Below are 13,581 nucleotides of genomic sequence, written 5' to 3'. Positions count from 1 at the left end.
GTGTTTGTTTTCAAGCAAGTGTTTGTGGTTCAGCTTGTTAAAAATATAGCTATGTGCCGTTATATTAGCGGGTCAGATAGATCTAATTTTACTGAACATTACGTCTAAGCAAGCGTTCGAATAAAGCCACTATTGTCCGATGCCGCCGCCGCCGCCCCTCTTGCTTGAATAGCATGAACCACTCCATCTAGCTTTGCTGATTCATACTTCACGGGTATCGTAAAACATAGTCTATCTCACCAGCCGCCAATGTATGCCCTAATCCAAGCGTAGCAGCCCGAATCAGCTATGGGCAATGCCAGCATTATTTCATTATTGCTACGATCCGAAGACACAACGATCCACCGCAACTGCTCGAATTGCCCCAACGAATTTGTTATTTAGTGCAAGATTAATCCATCGCATGTGTCCAGTTAATTTTTCGTATAAAATGACTAGTTAGCTTTTTGTCTTTTGCGATTCTTTTTGACGGCCAAATTGCTATAAGCTGATTCGTGTACGCCGCCTGGAATAATCTCAAATTCCTGCCGACTAAATCAGATAAAAGCCTACTCTTTTTCTGTGTATCGTAGTGAAGGGGTACGCAACGGTTATCTATACGCAAAATTCATACTTAAGCCGGTTATAATGGCAGCACGGGTGAACGGACCTCGTTATTCAGTCTATCGAACCGCTGACGCCAGATCGTAACGCCATAATGGCTTTTAGCAACGTCGACGGCCACAGTCGATCGTGCAGTAGATTTACGCGCGTCATTCAAACTACTACTGCAAGGTCGCTCATTGATACTTCTGCTACAAAGACGAACAAATTAATAACGAAACAAAGATGCCGTAAGGTATACTATCAGCATTTTAACATAATGTTTCAGATAGTCGTCATCGCATCATAAAATTCAGCGAATGCGTCAACTGAAGAGTAACATGCAGTGGGGCATGCAGCAAGAATACCAAGCGACAACGGGATCTAGTGCGCCCTCTTCGCCCAAATAGCCTTCCAGATGTCGGCAAAATTGACAGGACACTTCTGACTCGACGGAAAAACTGAAAAGCCATCAGTAAAGCGTGCCTTAGAAGAACTGTCATATCGCCTTTTCCACTGGAAGCACGTCTTGTATTATATTGACTTATAAAATTCAGCGTCATAAATCAAGTTCTCGCAGATACCGCTGACGGCGGTAGCAGACGGCCTCAACGTGAACTCTGGTTTGGCAAAACTGCTTTATTGTCATGCCTTCTCTAAACGGAACGGATACAAAACAATCTGTGTCTCATACAGGTAACTGCCATCAAGTACTTATCATTAATTCCGCGATGTTTCACTCTGCGCTAAACTATCCGCGAATCACCTCGAGTATGGTCGGATCTGTTTTGGAAAGCTTTAGGTTAACATAACAATGGTAACTCAAGCCTTCTACTAAGCCGGAATTAAGAAAAACGTTCCCAGATAAATGAATGTAACCTTACAATAAATTTAATTATATGCATTGCCTCTGCCCGCCGCTGTACGAATCATATAATATTACTCAGTCGTACCAAAAGGTGATTGGATTGTTTTTGTACATAAAATCATTAAGATCCTTCGTCGCCATTAAAAAAGAGTCGCTACAAATGCGCTTACTCCAAAAACTTAAACGGCAATGCAGCTTCAAGGGATTTGCCGTCCTTGTAAAGGTTAGATTAGCGTGCACGTTTTGCTAGAATTATATGTCTATGACGAAATAATGGTTCTCTATGCTCGTTTTTAGCTTTCTCGACTGCCCTTGTCTTTAAGCGCTGCTCCAAGGCCACTGAGTGACTAGATAAAGTATGCGGTACAGGCAGTACACGAGTAGTGATTGTTTTCATAATTACGTCACAGAAGCGGTCAGACCAAGAGACGAATATGTCGGACGGTAAAAGCCACTTAGGCACAAGCAAAAACATCGTAATTGCTTAACACAGATACTGGCTTACTAATCTTTGTTTGGTATGGTCGCAAGCACTACCTAACAGTCTTGTCCGTTATCTGTAAATTTGGAAGCGAAAATGGCAATGATAGAACCCCATGATAACTTGCAAACAATTTAATCTTGTTAGTGAGAAGTTTACGCTAAAGATAAACTTCCCCGATTCATGCGCATGGGTGTCTTGAGAGTGGCATTGTATAGCAACTGTGCATTATGGTAATACAGACGAAACGCTCTATCCTATTTCCCTCTGGAGAGGTCGTGGGGGGGGAGCTAAATATGCCAGAATGCTCGAATTGTCTTTGAATTTTTTATCGTTCCGTTCAACGTCGAAAAGTATTTGCACAAATGAATGGATCCAGTGGCTTTTTGTACCGTGAGACTTTTTTATTGCTAAAATGAATAATAGTAATATAAAGTCTGTTGTTTTGTTGCACAAGCAGTAATTGGACTGTTAGCACGGGTATTGGATATGGTAAATAGTGCAGAATAAATTTACGGAGGCACGATGCGTATGCAGTCGCGCAGGCGTAGTAGGTTGCTGCTACTCGTGAACCAATGTGCTTCTAGTCCGAAAATAAAGTCACCTTCTTCTCAGCGAAGCCTGATTACTGCTCATATGATGTACTTATCACTGCCGCATAGCCATAACATGTGGTGAAGGAGTAGATTTGGTCCATGCATCAAAGGTTAACTTACTTTTTTTTTTGTACTTTTATATTGACGCTTCATTCCGTCAGTTGACTGTGTTTTACTGCAATACGGCCATAGTTTTTCCTATTTCCCTACCCACTCTGATTAGTTCCTTCTACGTTTATCCTGCTCGTCTGTTGTTAAAAGCCCAAGCGTATCTGATTCGAGCGGTGCTCACAGAAACATTTGATAAAAGGTGCGTCTGTTTAGTCAAATACAGGCTGCTAAGATTAACTGTGGACACTGTCGACTAGCTATTCTTCGTTGTATGCAATCGTCTAGTTGGGCCGGTCATCTAGAAAAATCGAGTTTGAAGTATGTCTACACAAACATGTTGACTGAACCTTACGTACGATAGTAGATCGTGTCTGGTCTACACGCACATACTGATTGCAGTAAACATCAATGCCGTTAATGTTACGCCTGTAGAATCCAAATGTTGTACCTGTTTGACGTCACGTTTTCTTTAGCTTATAAACTGGAATGAACGAAGCGAGCAGAAACGTTAGCAGTGGGCACCTTCTGCTCCGTTAAGGCGGACTCGTGAAGAGTAGCGAAAAAGAATCATCGGACGATCTACCCGAAATGCAAACCCACTCATAAATATCGCTTATATTAGAGTGAAGGAACTCGTTGTCTTTCAGTTTAAATAATATATATCTCTATATATATATGTATATATATTAGATATATATCTCTATATATATACATATATATATATATATATATATATATATATATATATAGATCCAAATCTTAGCAACTAAATTTCCCTTTTGATCACCTTCTTTGAAACTAAACATTGCTATTTTATACCCGCTTTTTTACAGACCGCGATCGCCTTATCCACATTACTACCTAGGCCTACTTTAAACATTGATTACACCGAGTCGAGTAACGCATTGACTAGTGATTTATTTACATAAAAACTGTAATTTGTTTATAATATTCATTATTTGTTTTAGTTCAAGTTGTTGCATTAGTCTCGTTTCGAATCATCCGAACGTATTTCCACTCTACAGTTTCTAGCTACAATGTCCTAGCGACACACGATAGGTCATTATTCAATTTATGGCTTGAGGTCTCAGTCGCCCGTAGAAAAGGACCCTACAGAACGAGATCGAGGCCTTTCATCTTCTTTTGCACGTTTTTCCAATAAAAAGCTACTATCTTAATTCACTGAGTGTATCTCATTCGATACGTTTCCGGCTTGTTTGCTGATCAATTGTTATCATAACAGGGTGTCAGAAATTAACAAGGGCCTTGAGGCATTCACGATCGTGGGACGGCCACGCCAGCCTGTCTGTACAGCGGGAGCACACGAGGAAATAAAAAGAAAAAAACTATGATAATAGCCTGTGCTGTTTTTTTTTTATCAATAGGGTAAAGTGTGAATGGTGTGCCCGTTTGGTATCAGGCAGGCCGATATTTGCTCTGTGTGCTTTTTATATTATTGTTTGTTTATCCTTTTCATATTTGCAACTCCACTTTGCGCGAATCACAGCTCACCTTACGTACGCTGCATACAAGAGATTTTTTTCGAGGAATTTATTTGCTCGGAGAGATATCAAATCATAGACATAGCAGTGTTAGGTAGCGAAAAAATGTATGTTTAGCGAGGAAGGTTTTGCATTCATAAAAAATAAATTTATTCAAACGAGCCTGTACACACACATCTCTCACTTGACATGATAACAGATACCAGACTACGATATATACGTATATATATATATATATGTATATATATATACGTTTAGTAATCTAAGGCCATAGTTGGCTGTCACTTAGATGTTGGCGTTGACTATTTGTTGCTGCTGTTTTCGTAAGCAAAGAAACAAGCCGGACACAAAAGGCTTGAGATGGGCGGTGGAAGGCTCTGGTCAGTGCAATCGGTGGGGTCGGAACAAACAATATCGAGCTACATATTTTTAGGATTTTATCGGTTGCTATTGCTACAAATGACGACAATGGTTAATTGAAAGAGCCGGCGAAGCTGCTCACATGAACGCTAACTCGTTGGGTTAGCGCCTGGTGGAGGTCCGCGGTAGTTAATCCAGCGAGAATGCAATGACTATGATTCATAACAATGAATGAACATTGGTGAATAGGTACATGCAAATCCCGCCGCCTTGTCTGTTTCTCTCCTTGTTCTAGAGGATGCGGATATCTAAGTAACGATGCACTCTGTCAGAGAATTTAGGTGGGCGTGAGGTGGGGGTAACGATGCGGGGCGGGTGAGGACGCAAATTTCGTTGGTTTACGGACTTCTAATCCACGTAAGGAGTAAACAAGCGAGCAAACAGCTGTTGTCCATGGAGTAGCGCATGTCATGAACGGGTGTTAGCGAAAATCTGCTTGAGTTAATGATATGGCAGAATACACGCGGGCTGGTTACAATGCCTACCGTCATGATATGCTATAATAACGATAACTGTTGTTGATGTTAGCTAGATATGGTCTGATTTGCTAGTATACAGCCTTATAATAGATCTTATTGACAACCTCATCGTACACTACACTGCAAACGGTCACCTGCGAAGACGTGATGTTCCACCAGGTCGGAACTCGGGTCGAAATTAGCTGGCATGACCTTGCCCATGTTTAATGGATAGCTCAATCATTTTTGACTGCGATAATTTTGAGCACATATCTCATTATCTCGCCACTGCTATGAGTAACTCTGACTGTGACATTATAGCTGATCTTTTCTCGTGTATTATCCGTACACCTATTTCCTGCACCTACTCGTTACTTCAAACGTATTGAAACGCAATTACTTCATGTATTAGCCCTATGATGTCGACCTAGAAATTCTCAGACGTTGAATGCCAGCCCATTAAGACAGGGAGGGGTTAGCTAGTAGTAGGAGTAGTTTGTATCGTATCAGAAAAATCGACCATCAAGCTTAAAAAAACTTCGCATGATTACAGTATTACTGTCGATGGCAACAGAACTAATCAGTTGACTCAAACCTTCTCGACTCCTTACCAATCGAGGAAGGGAATCCCAAGGTCCTAAAACCGATATCTGGTACAACAAAGCATTTTCTGTTTCCTCAGTTACAGAACAGAGCAAGTGACGTCAGTGGGAAATAGAGAAGATCATTGCGGAATCAATATACTACTATTTGTGTTTCGTGCAGAAGAGCGAAGCAGGACATTATCAAAATCTGCCGGATACTCTATACTTGAGTTCCCGTAGCGCGTGTCGGAGATAACACCCTTGCGTTATCCGTAAAGACTGTAAAACATTGCGTTTCCATTGAATCGGACCGACGCCCCACATGGATCCTGTAAACTGTACGTAGAAGATAATATTCTGACGAGGTGGAAGGACGATTAGAATAGAAAGAAATACATTTTGCCTCGGCAGTCAACCTTATAGTACGAAACTATGGTACGAACTGCCAGTATGGGTCAAGCCGAAGCAAACAAACGTCTATTATCTTCACGTCTACAACGATTTTTTCAGTTCTGCTTAAAGGTCTCTGGCAGCACTTAAGCCCAATCAAGGCTTGTCGAGGTGGGACTGTGAGGATGCTGTTAGAAACTTAAAAAAAAAAAGCAATTTTAATTGAATGTTGTTTTTTCGTGTCTTCGTGTAAATCATTTTCTTTCATAACTGCTGCATACACCTTCGTTTTTTTTTCATTCTTATGTTATCTTATCTGTTATGCTAACGATTATTATTGTTATTGTAATATCGACCAAATATCTATTTCAACAACGAGAGTACACTTATCGCACTTCGGACTGGCGATATCGGTAGCTGGTAGGTTTCTATAAGCTACGTTGGTCAGTGTCATATCTTTGGGCATTTACTACGCTCTCTCTTTTTTAGCCCATGTCTTCTTTTCTCCGAATCGATTCCTTTCTATTCTTCAATACTACATATAGCTGGCCATCTATATATTTTTTTTAATTTCGATATTATGATTGAGTTGTTATATAAGTTTATTTTGCTGCACCCCTAGCATGTATCTCTCCTTTCCTTCGCATATTCTTTTGTGAGGAGTTTTTATATTTGTCCTCTATTTTTACTTAGTGTCGCGTCTCCTTATGTCCTAATTTTGACAATACATGTTTATCTGCTCTGTACATATTATGTCTTCTATTCGAATGCCACGCTCTAGATGCGACCAACCCTTTTCGTCCAATCGATCCCGAGCTTCGAAGGCTTTGTTTTTCTCCCCTATGTTCGTCACACGATGCGTCAGCCGTACCACAGCCGTTTGTGGTTAGTCAGCTTCATTGCATCGATGCTGAGTTCACTTTCTATTTTCTTAGGTATGATTCGCTGTGTTCTTCGAACATGGTCCGTCGACAGCACCTGTCGTCGTGCCGACACTGCTTTTGTGTGGTAAACGGCAAAGCAAAAACCTCAGTTTCCGCTTCCTGCGTCAAAGAAGGTCATTGCCTTTGAATAGGACGAATACTAGCTCTACTTTCGTGCTTTGAATGGCGAGTGAGAACTAATCGAAACGCCTTCTATTCATAGGTATATCTATTATATTTGAAAGGGGTTAGCTATGAGAGGAGACGACCTGTGAAATTATTCTGGACAGACACATCGAGTTCTTCCTTTGTATCTCCAATGTTAAGTGGTTAATACCTTTCATCTATGTTGTAGAACTGAAGTCACCTCCTTTATAAAGCTACTATTTAAATAAAGCACCCTACCAACGGTCAGGTTGTCTGAAACTCTGTTTCAACGCGTGCGGCGTGTGGAGATGATTACTACAGATTAAATAGTACAACTGCAAGGTACTGGTATCTGATGTCAGCTTGATGCACTCTATTGTGTGTTTCCTTGTCATTTGTTTTATGTGATTCAGAAACTTGGAGTGAATATTCCCGCTTAACGATGCCGTGGCCCGTCCAGATATTGCTACTTAAAAAGTATGACTTTATCAGACTAGCCACCGCAGGAACATGTAGTTGCATTAAACGCAATCGACTGGTCTAAGCAGAGTTCACCTCTTCATTCCATTGATCACACCGTTCAATCTGTCACATTCATCCCGAATGACTCCGAACGAAAAAATATGCCTATTCCATACTCTTATTTTTGTTGTTTCTCAGACAGGCTCCTTCAGGCTGCCATAGAACCTTTTATTTGCCCAATGTATCCGTTTGTTATTGGCGACGATAGCTGCTCACTATGGTCGTTAGTCGCTCGTCGTCTTTCTGTTCGGTCGTTCTGAGAGGTCGAAAGCTTTTCCCCAGTTAATCACGATTGGATGTGCTTATTTGTCAACACAGTTGGCTAGCGTAGGAGGCAAATGTGCAAGGCCCTGCGAACGTGCAACGCCAACTGATGAAGGCAATAGTTTAGCCCGATCTTTATCATATTATCGAATAATGTTAACTCAATGATAAATACAGATGATTCATGAATTCAGCTAGAACAAATGATGAAGGGTTTTGCAGAACTGTGCTTGAACGTTTCTTCGCCAGTGAACGATGATAGGTGAACGGCTCTTTGGATGAACGATATATTATCTAAAGCCGAAATTAAAGCTTGAGTTTATTAAGTGTCGTGTTCGATCGTGAGCTGCTGTGGATTGCGGACCGAACAAACTAATGGTACATTGACGTCGTCATCCGATCGTTGTTCTCGTTTGCTCTGCAATCATCCATCTCGACGTTACGGTTTACTGAAAGCACCGATCAAATTGAGGTAGAACAATAAGTTATAAACATTCAATTAATGAGGATGAGAAATGGAATTGATGATTGAGCAAACATAACTAGCTAGTTCGTTTTGTTAGGTTAAAATACATCGCTACTCGGCGAGCGGCGGTAGACATGCATAGATGCGTTGCACTGGAGCATCATTGAACACCTTTTGCTGATGATTACCGTCTTCGGTTGAATGGGCGCTTGCCGCTCGCGATGGTCTGCGTGGATGGTCGCGCCCATTTAAGGCTCCATGGGCAGTATTTCCTCCCCTCGTAGCTCCCACGGAGGTGGGACCGTGACCCTGAAGACCTAGGTCAGGTCCCGTAGCTGTATGCCACGACTGCGACATCACAGCGTTGGTATCTACCTGTGAGCAGGTTCCGCAATAAAAGAAGAAAAGTGTATTTACCCTTATCGCCGTTATTAATATAGAGACACAGTTATGGATCATGTTTGAACGCTGATCAATAGAGATGCACACGATAGGCACAGCCAGGAACGGTCGTAGCTGTTGAACAGAACCACCATCTATATGGCCACTACACAAACATTGTAAATGTATTTAGAGTCTTCTTCCTCTGTTGCAGTGAAACGACCTTGAATTGTTTTGTAAATCGAAATAGTAGTATTGCCAGTTACTATATTCGGTGAAGTTTCGCAACTTACGCAAAAGGTCATTTCCCAAGTAACTTTTTCTCTAGTTCTAAGTAGGTGCTCGAATGTGGTGCGGATAAATAAGCCGATAATTAAAAAAAATGCTCTAAGTAATCTGTACGCCAAATTTAGTGTTCTAACTATAGCTACACAAAAGACGTTTGCGTTTACTATCGATGTTTCGTAGCTGAGGACGTGTTTGCTTGTTTGTACCTTTGTCCTCATCTGGTAATTAACGGAACCCCGATGTCGGCTTGAGGCGCTGCGTACCTCGCGTGACGGTCGGCCCGAACTAGCATCGACAACTGAAATTTTCATTATTCTGAGATATATTTATATTCTCGAAACTGATCTTTGTTTTCGCTCGAAGTAGTCGTTCTTATATTATGACAAACCTTTCTACTTTAAACGATGGCAAAGTGCATCCAGGGAAGTCATAAGATCTCTCTCTCTTACTATTACCCTCTTACTATTCCGACAAATAGAAAAACTTACTGTTACTTTGAAACTGGTGACTTGGAATTATAATGGTCAGGTTATAAAAACTTTAACCTGTTATTTATCTCTAGATTATATTTAGGGTTTTTTTTTCTCAATCGAATTTAGATAGGAGTTTCCGCACAGAAGGACCGAAGTCCATCTACGTATCCAGACCTATATTCTCAATCGTTCTGATGCCTTCAGCAGTCTAATAGTTTACCATAGAAGAATCACAACGACTGCATTTAAAAAAAATGCCTAACAAGACAGCGAGTGTGAGCAATCGATAGTACGAAAAAGTTTAGATCCACTTCGATGCAAGCTGCCATCGAAACGAAAACTAAATAATCTAGCATTTATTTAGTTTATAAGACAATCTTCTGCGTGGCTTTTTAATAAGCCGGTTCTTCACATGATATACATACCTACAAAACTTTGTCTATATCTATCTATCTATCTAATATCCTAAATTGAAGAGACAAAGTTACTCACTAAATGATGTGGACATGGCGCGATCTGCCGCGGAGGCACAGTTCGACTGTTGTCCACTGTTTGCATCCTTGTTCTCTTTTAGCCGATAGAGAAGCACGTCGCGGTCTCTGCCCAAAGTGCTGATCATTCGGTCTTTATGTTCCGCTAATTCCTTCAATTTGGCATTCTCCTGTGCCAATTGATCCTGCACAGCTAACTTCTGGCCGATCATTGCCTACAAAGCAAAATGAAGAAGATACTCTGTCACGCAGCCGTGTCCCGCTAAGAAAGCTTCGAAGAATATGATCAGTACGAAGGGTTCGACTTGTATGTCTTGAAGCAGCATGATTTAAATAGCCCTAAATGAGATATCAAGTCATGCTAGGAGATCTCGAGTTTATTTCCACCAGTTACAAGAAATATGCTGGGCTGTTGCCTATATCGCTGTGTGTAGTATCAACTTCTAACCGAGATAGTGAATCTCAAATAAGAAACTCTATAGCAAACTAACCGAAAGATCCTCAATGCGAGCCTTGTACTTTTCGATGGCGTCATCACTGCGAGCCAGCTTATCCTTAAGCTGACCGTGCTCGATTTCAAAGATTCGAAGTCGGTCGATCTCTTCTCGGCGTATTTCCAGAACAGCATTCAGTGAGTCAACCTCTTTCATTAACGATTCATTACGTTCACGCAACCACTGAAATATTACAAGTTTGAATTTTTAGATAAGTACACACGGTTTAGATTCATAGTTACAGTACACACTATAATCAGATAAGGTACACCGGTTTAATTAAAAACGTAATGCTCTTAGATGACCATATGAGCTTCTTCTAAACAGAGTATAACCTACTGCGATTTTTGAATCCGTTGATTGTAAGACGCTCCTTTGGAACTCCTCAGCCTCACGTTTTACCCGGGCGTATTCCTCACTACGTTCCTGTATTCACAAGCATAGTACAATGGCTCGCGTGACTCAAGCAAGTTCATTAGCGGTTTATATCGTACTTACTATGCACAACGAAGAAACTACCTGATGATTCACGGGGACTCTCTAATATGGAACGATCCGTGCGGCACAAATCGTTAATTTTTAAGTTATATTCATTTCGTTTATGACCTTCAGGTCAATGTGTAACTTATAAATTTTGCTTAAATTAGCTGCACGGTTAGGGGCAACTATCTATTTTTCTACTCACAACGCAATTTTAGATTAAATATCGTTAATTCGTATAACTTGATTGAAGTAACAGAAGAATACCTTGAGCGCGTTTTCCAGATCAGCTTCTCGCTGATGATGCAACTGAGTCCGATTCCGCAGTTCTCTTTCATAAGTTGACCGGTTGTCAGCTAATTCCCGTGCGTGACCGTCCTAGAGAGCAAAAGCAAAGAAGCTAGAACGACTTTTTTCAAGGAGTACATGAAAATTATGCACAAAAACCCAATAAATTAATTCTATATACAGAATTACCATTTTTCACTTTGAAGAATACACTTATATCATGGATTTTACCGTACCGAACGTCACAGAACACTTGCGTCATTGCAACAGCCAAGTTATCGATAGATAGCTAACTATTAGATGATCGAAATTTAAATAATCATAATCAATCGAAATGTTATCTTCGTACCTTTTCTATTATAATGGTAAAAATTCTATTCAAAATAATGTTAAGAAAGCTTTCAATGAACGATTACTTACGAGTATTTTGGCCATTTCCTCGCTTCGCGAAGCAACTTCGTCTGCAGACATTTTCGCAAACTGTTCCTTCATTCGATCAATACGGGCCTGCTGCTCAGCCGATATCCTCTGCATTCGTGTTACGTATTCCTCTTCCATCTGTTGATTTTTTAGCGAGTGCTCTTCGCGAGTTTGTTCTAACTCCCGTCGGATGGCGGCAACCTACCGAAACACCATAGGAAATGTTAGGATATTAAATCCCTAGTGTTGCAGTTGCATTTAATAAAACATGTTTTGCAGGAGAATATGAAAAATGTATACGTAATTCACACTTAACGTTATCACGTACAATTCGCTTAAGAGGTGCTGGATTTTCATGCATAGCGTTTCCTAATATGGACATGAGAAACACTCGTATTTGTGGGTTAGAACAGACTGGCTTATTGTTAGAGAAGATTACCATTGTTTGCCTACCTCTTCCTGGGCGTCCTGCTTGAGTCTCTCGATTTCCTGGTTGGCAACCTTGAGCGCTTCTTCTGACAGCGTTAGATCTTCGCCCAGCTGATGAGCATATGTATCCATTCTGAAAGTCATAATGAAAAGACTCGTATACTGTGCCATCCTTGGCTACAGGCTATCTTGAACCCCAACCGCTATATTATACAATAGTTGCTTGGCCACTGCGAGAGGCCAATGACATTAACCCAGCATCGAAAAACCGCCAGCAAAGACAGTAAGCTCATAATAATGAGTGCCAAGCTAAGTACATATTTCTAAATGTGTACTGACGTAGTGCATCGCCTTTTCTATTCTAATAATTATATATGAGCTTAAGACCTCAATTATTAATTATATTGTTTTTATTATCAGTTATTATCAACTTGTTGTCTGAATCGTGGGCCGTTAGTTCATGTTAAACATTAGCGTGATTGAAGGCTACCTTTCGAGTTTGAGGTCCCAACGCTGGAAGGCGATTGCTAAAGCACTGAGTGCGTAAGCTGTGCCCCGCAGCTCGAGTCGAACGCGGTTAAGCTCTTTTGTTCGGGCCTCACACAGAGCACCCAACCGCCGAATCTCTGCATCGAACTCCTCCTGGGTGAAAATTATTCAATATATACCATATTTTGTATAATATCAAGATATTATACTAATATGATACTGAAGTTTTTCTATATTATAACTCAAGCACGCTACAATTGATCAGGTGGCGCCACAAAGAATATATATAAATTCATTGGATGAATGATATTTCTGTTTAATTCCACTTTTTTCGGATTCTCAATATGATAGGACAATAACCTATCTAAGCAGAACGGAATCAATAGCTTACCCTTGCAGGACTATTCAGAGAGTCTTTTCCAAGACGGGACCTGGTTCCCGCTTTCCCTACAGGTGTCCGGATATCTCCTAAAGATGTATTTTCAAATTATAAATTTGCATTTGTTTACATAACGTTTGTAGTTGACTGTCTTGAGGATTCTTTGTTGACTAAACGAACGTTTTTAAATTACGCATTCAGTGTGAGGACATCACAACAAGTACTTGCTCAGTATACCAATTACCACTTGGCTACACACCATCTTAAACAAAGAGATGTTGAAGGAATTATCTAAGTATGCATTGTTCGTCCTCTCTATAAGGTTTCGTTATGGAAGCTTGTCGAAACTTTTCAAATCAGTCCATTTAACTCTATGACTAAAAATCATTTCACCAGGAAAGAGCTGATCCTGTTAGTGATAACTATTTCATCATCCGTACTAGTTTAAGTTCAAAACTAATAGTTAGATGTCCGGTAGTTCTGTGAACATGCAAAAGCGGGCCCACTACAGTCTTTAACCCAAATACAGATCGTACATAAAGCGTATGCAATGACCTATATTCATAAAGTTGACTAGGATTCAAATTGAAGCTTTTGTCGACAATCCTGAGGTTAAGCACCCCAAGTGCCACGCGCTTGACAGAGCCGGATTTAG

At 40.6% G+C, this 13,581-nt stretch overlaps 1 protein-coding gene across 5 annotated transcripts in view; it reads right to left on the bottom strand.

Moving 5' to 3' along the window:
• Positions 1-3,536: 3,536 nt before the first annotated feature.
• Positions 3,537-13,581, bottom strand: part of LOC111261068 (uncharacterized) — a 51,097-nt gene continuing 41,052 nt past the window's right edge. For all 5 annotated transcript variants that reach the window (XM_022834289.2, XM_022834288.2, XM_022834292.2 and 2 more), the window contains 11 exons: positions 12,939-13,015; positions 12,549-12,700; positions 12,083-12,191; positions 11,630-11,830; positions 11,189-11,299; positions 10,781-10,867; positions 10,439-10,624; positions 9,949-10,162; positions 9,190-9,281; positions 8,503-8,689; positions 3,537-8,297 (listed from right to left, as the gene is read on the bottom strand). In XM_022834289.2, coding sequence (XP_022690024.1) covers positions 8,221-8,297; positions 8,503-8,689; positions 9,190-9,281; positions 9,949-10,162; positions 10,439-10,624; positions 10,781-10,867; positions 11,189-11,299; positions 11,630-11,830; positions 12,083-12,191; positions 12,549-12,700; positions 12,939-13,015 — 1,493 coding nt within the window. In that variant the 3' untranslated portion in view covers positions 3,537-8,220. The remainder of the gene's footprint in view (positions 8,298-8,502; positions 8,690-9,189; positions 9,282-9,948; positions 10,163-10,438; positions 10,625-10,780; positions 10,868-11,188; positions 11,300-11,629; positions 11,831-12,082; positions 12,192-12,548; positions 12,701-12,938; positions 13,016-13,581) is intronic.

This window comes from Varroa jacobsoni, unplaced genomic scaffold (genome assembly GCF_002532875.2).
Source record: "Varroa jacobsoni isolate VJ856 unplaced genomic scaffold, vjacob_1.0 scaffold_517, whole genome shotgun sequence".
Classification (NCBI taxonomy): domain Eukaryota; kingdom Metazoa; phylum Arthropoda; class Arachnida; order Mesostigmata; family Varroidae; genus Varroa; species Varroa jacobsoni.
This window is presented reverse-complemented; position numbering and strand designations above follow the sequence as displayed.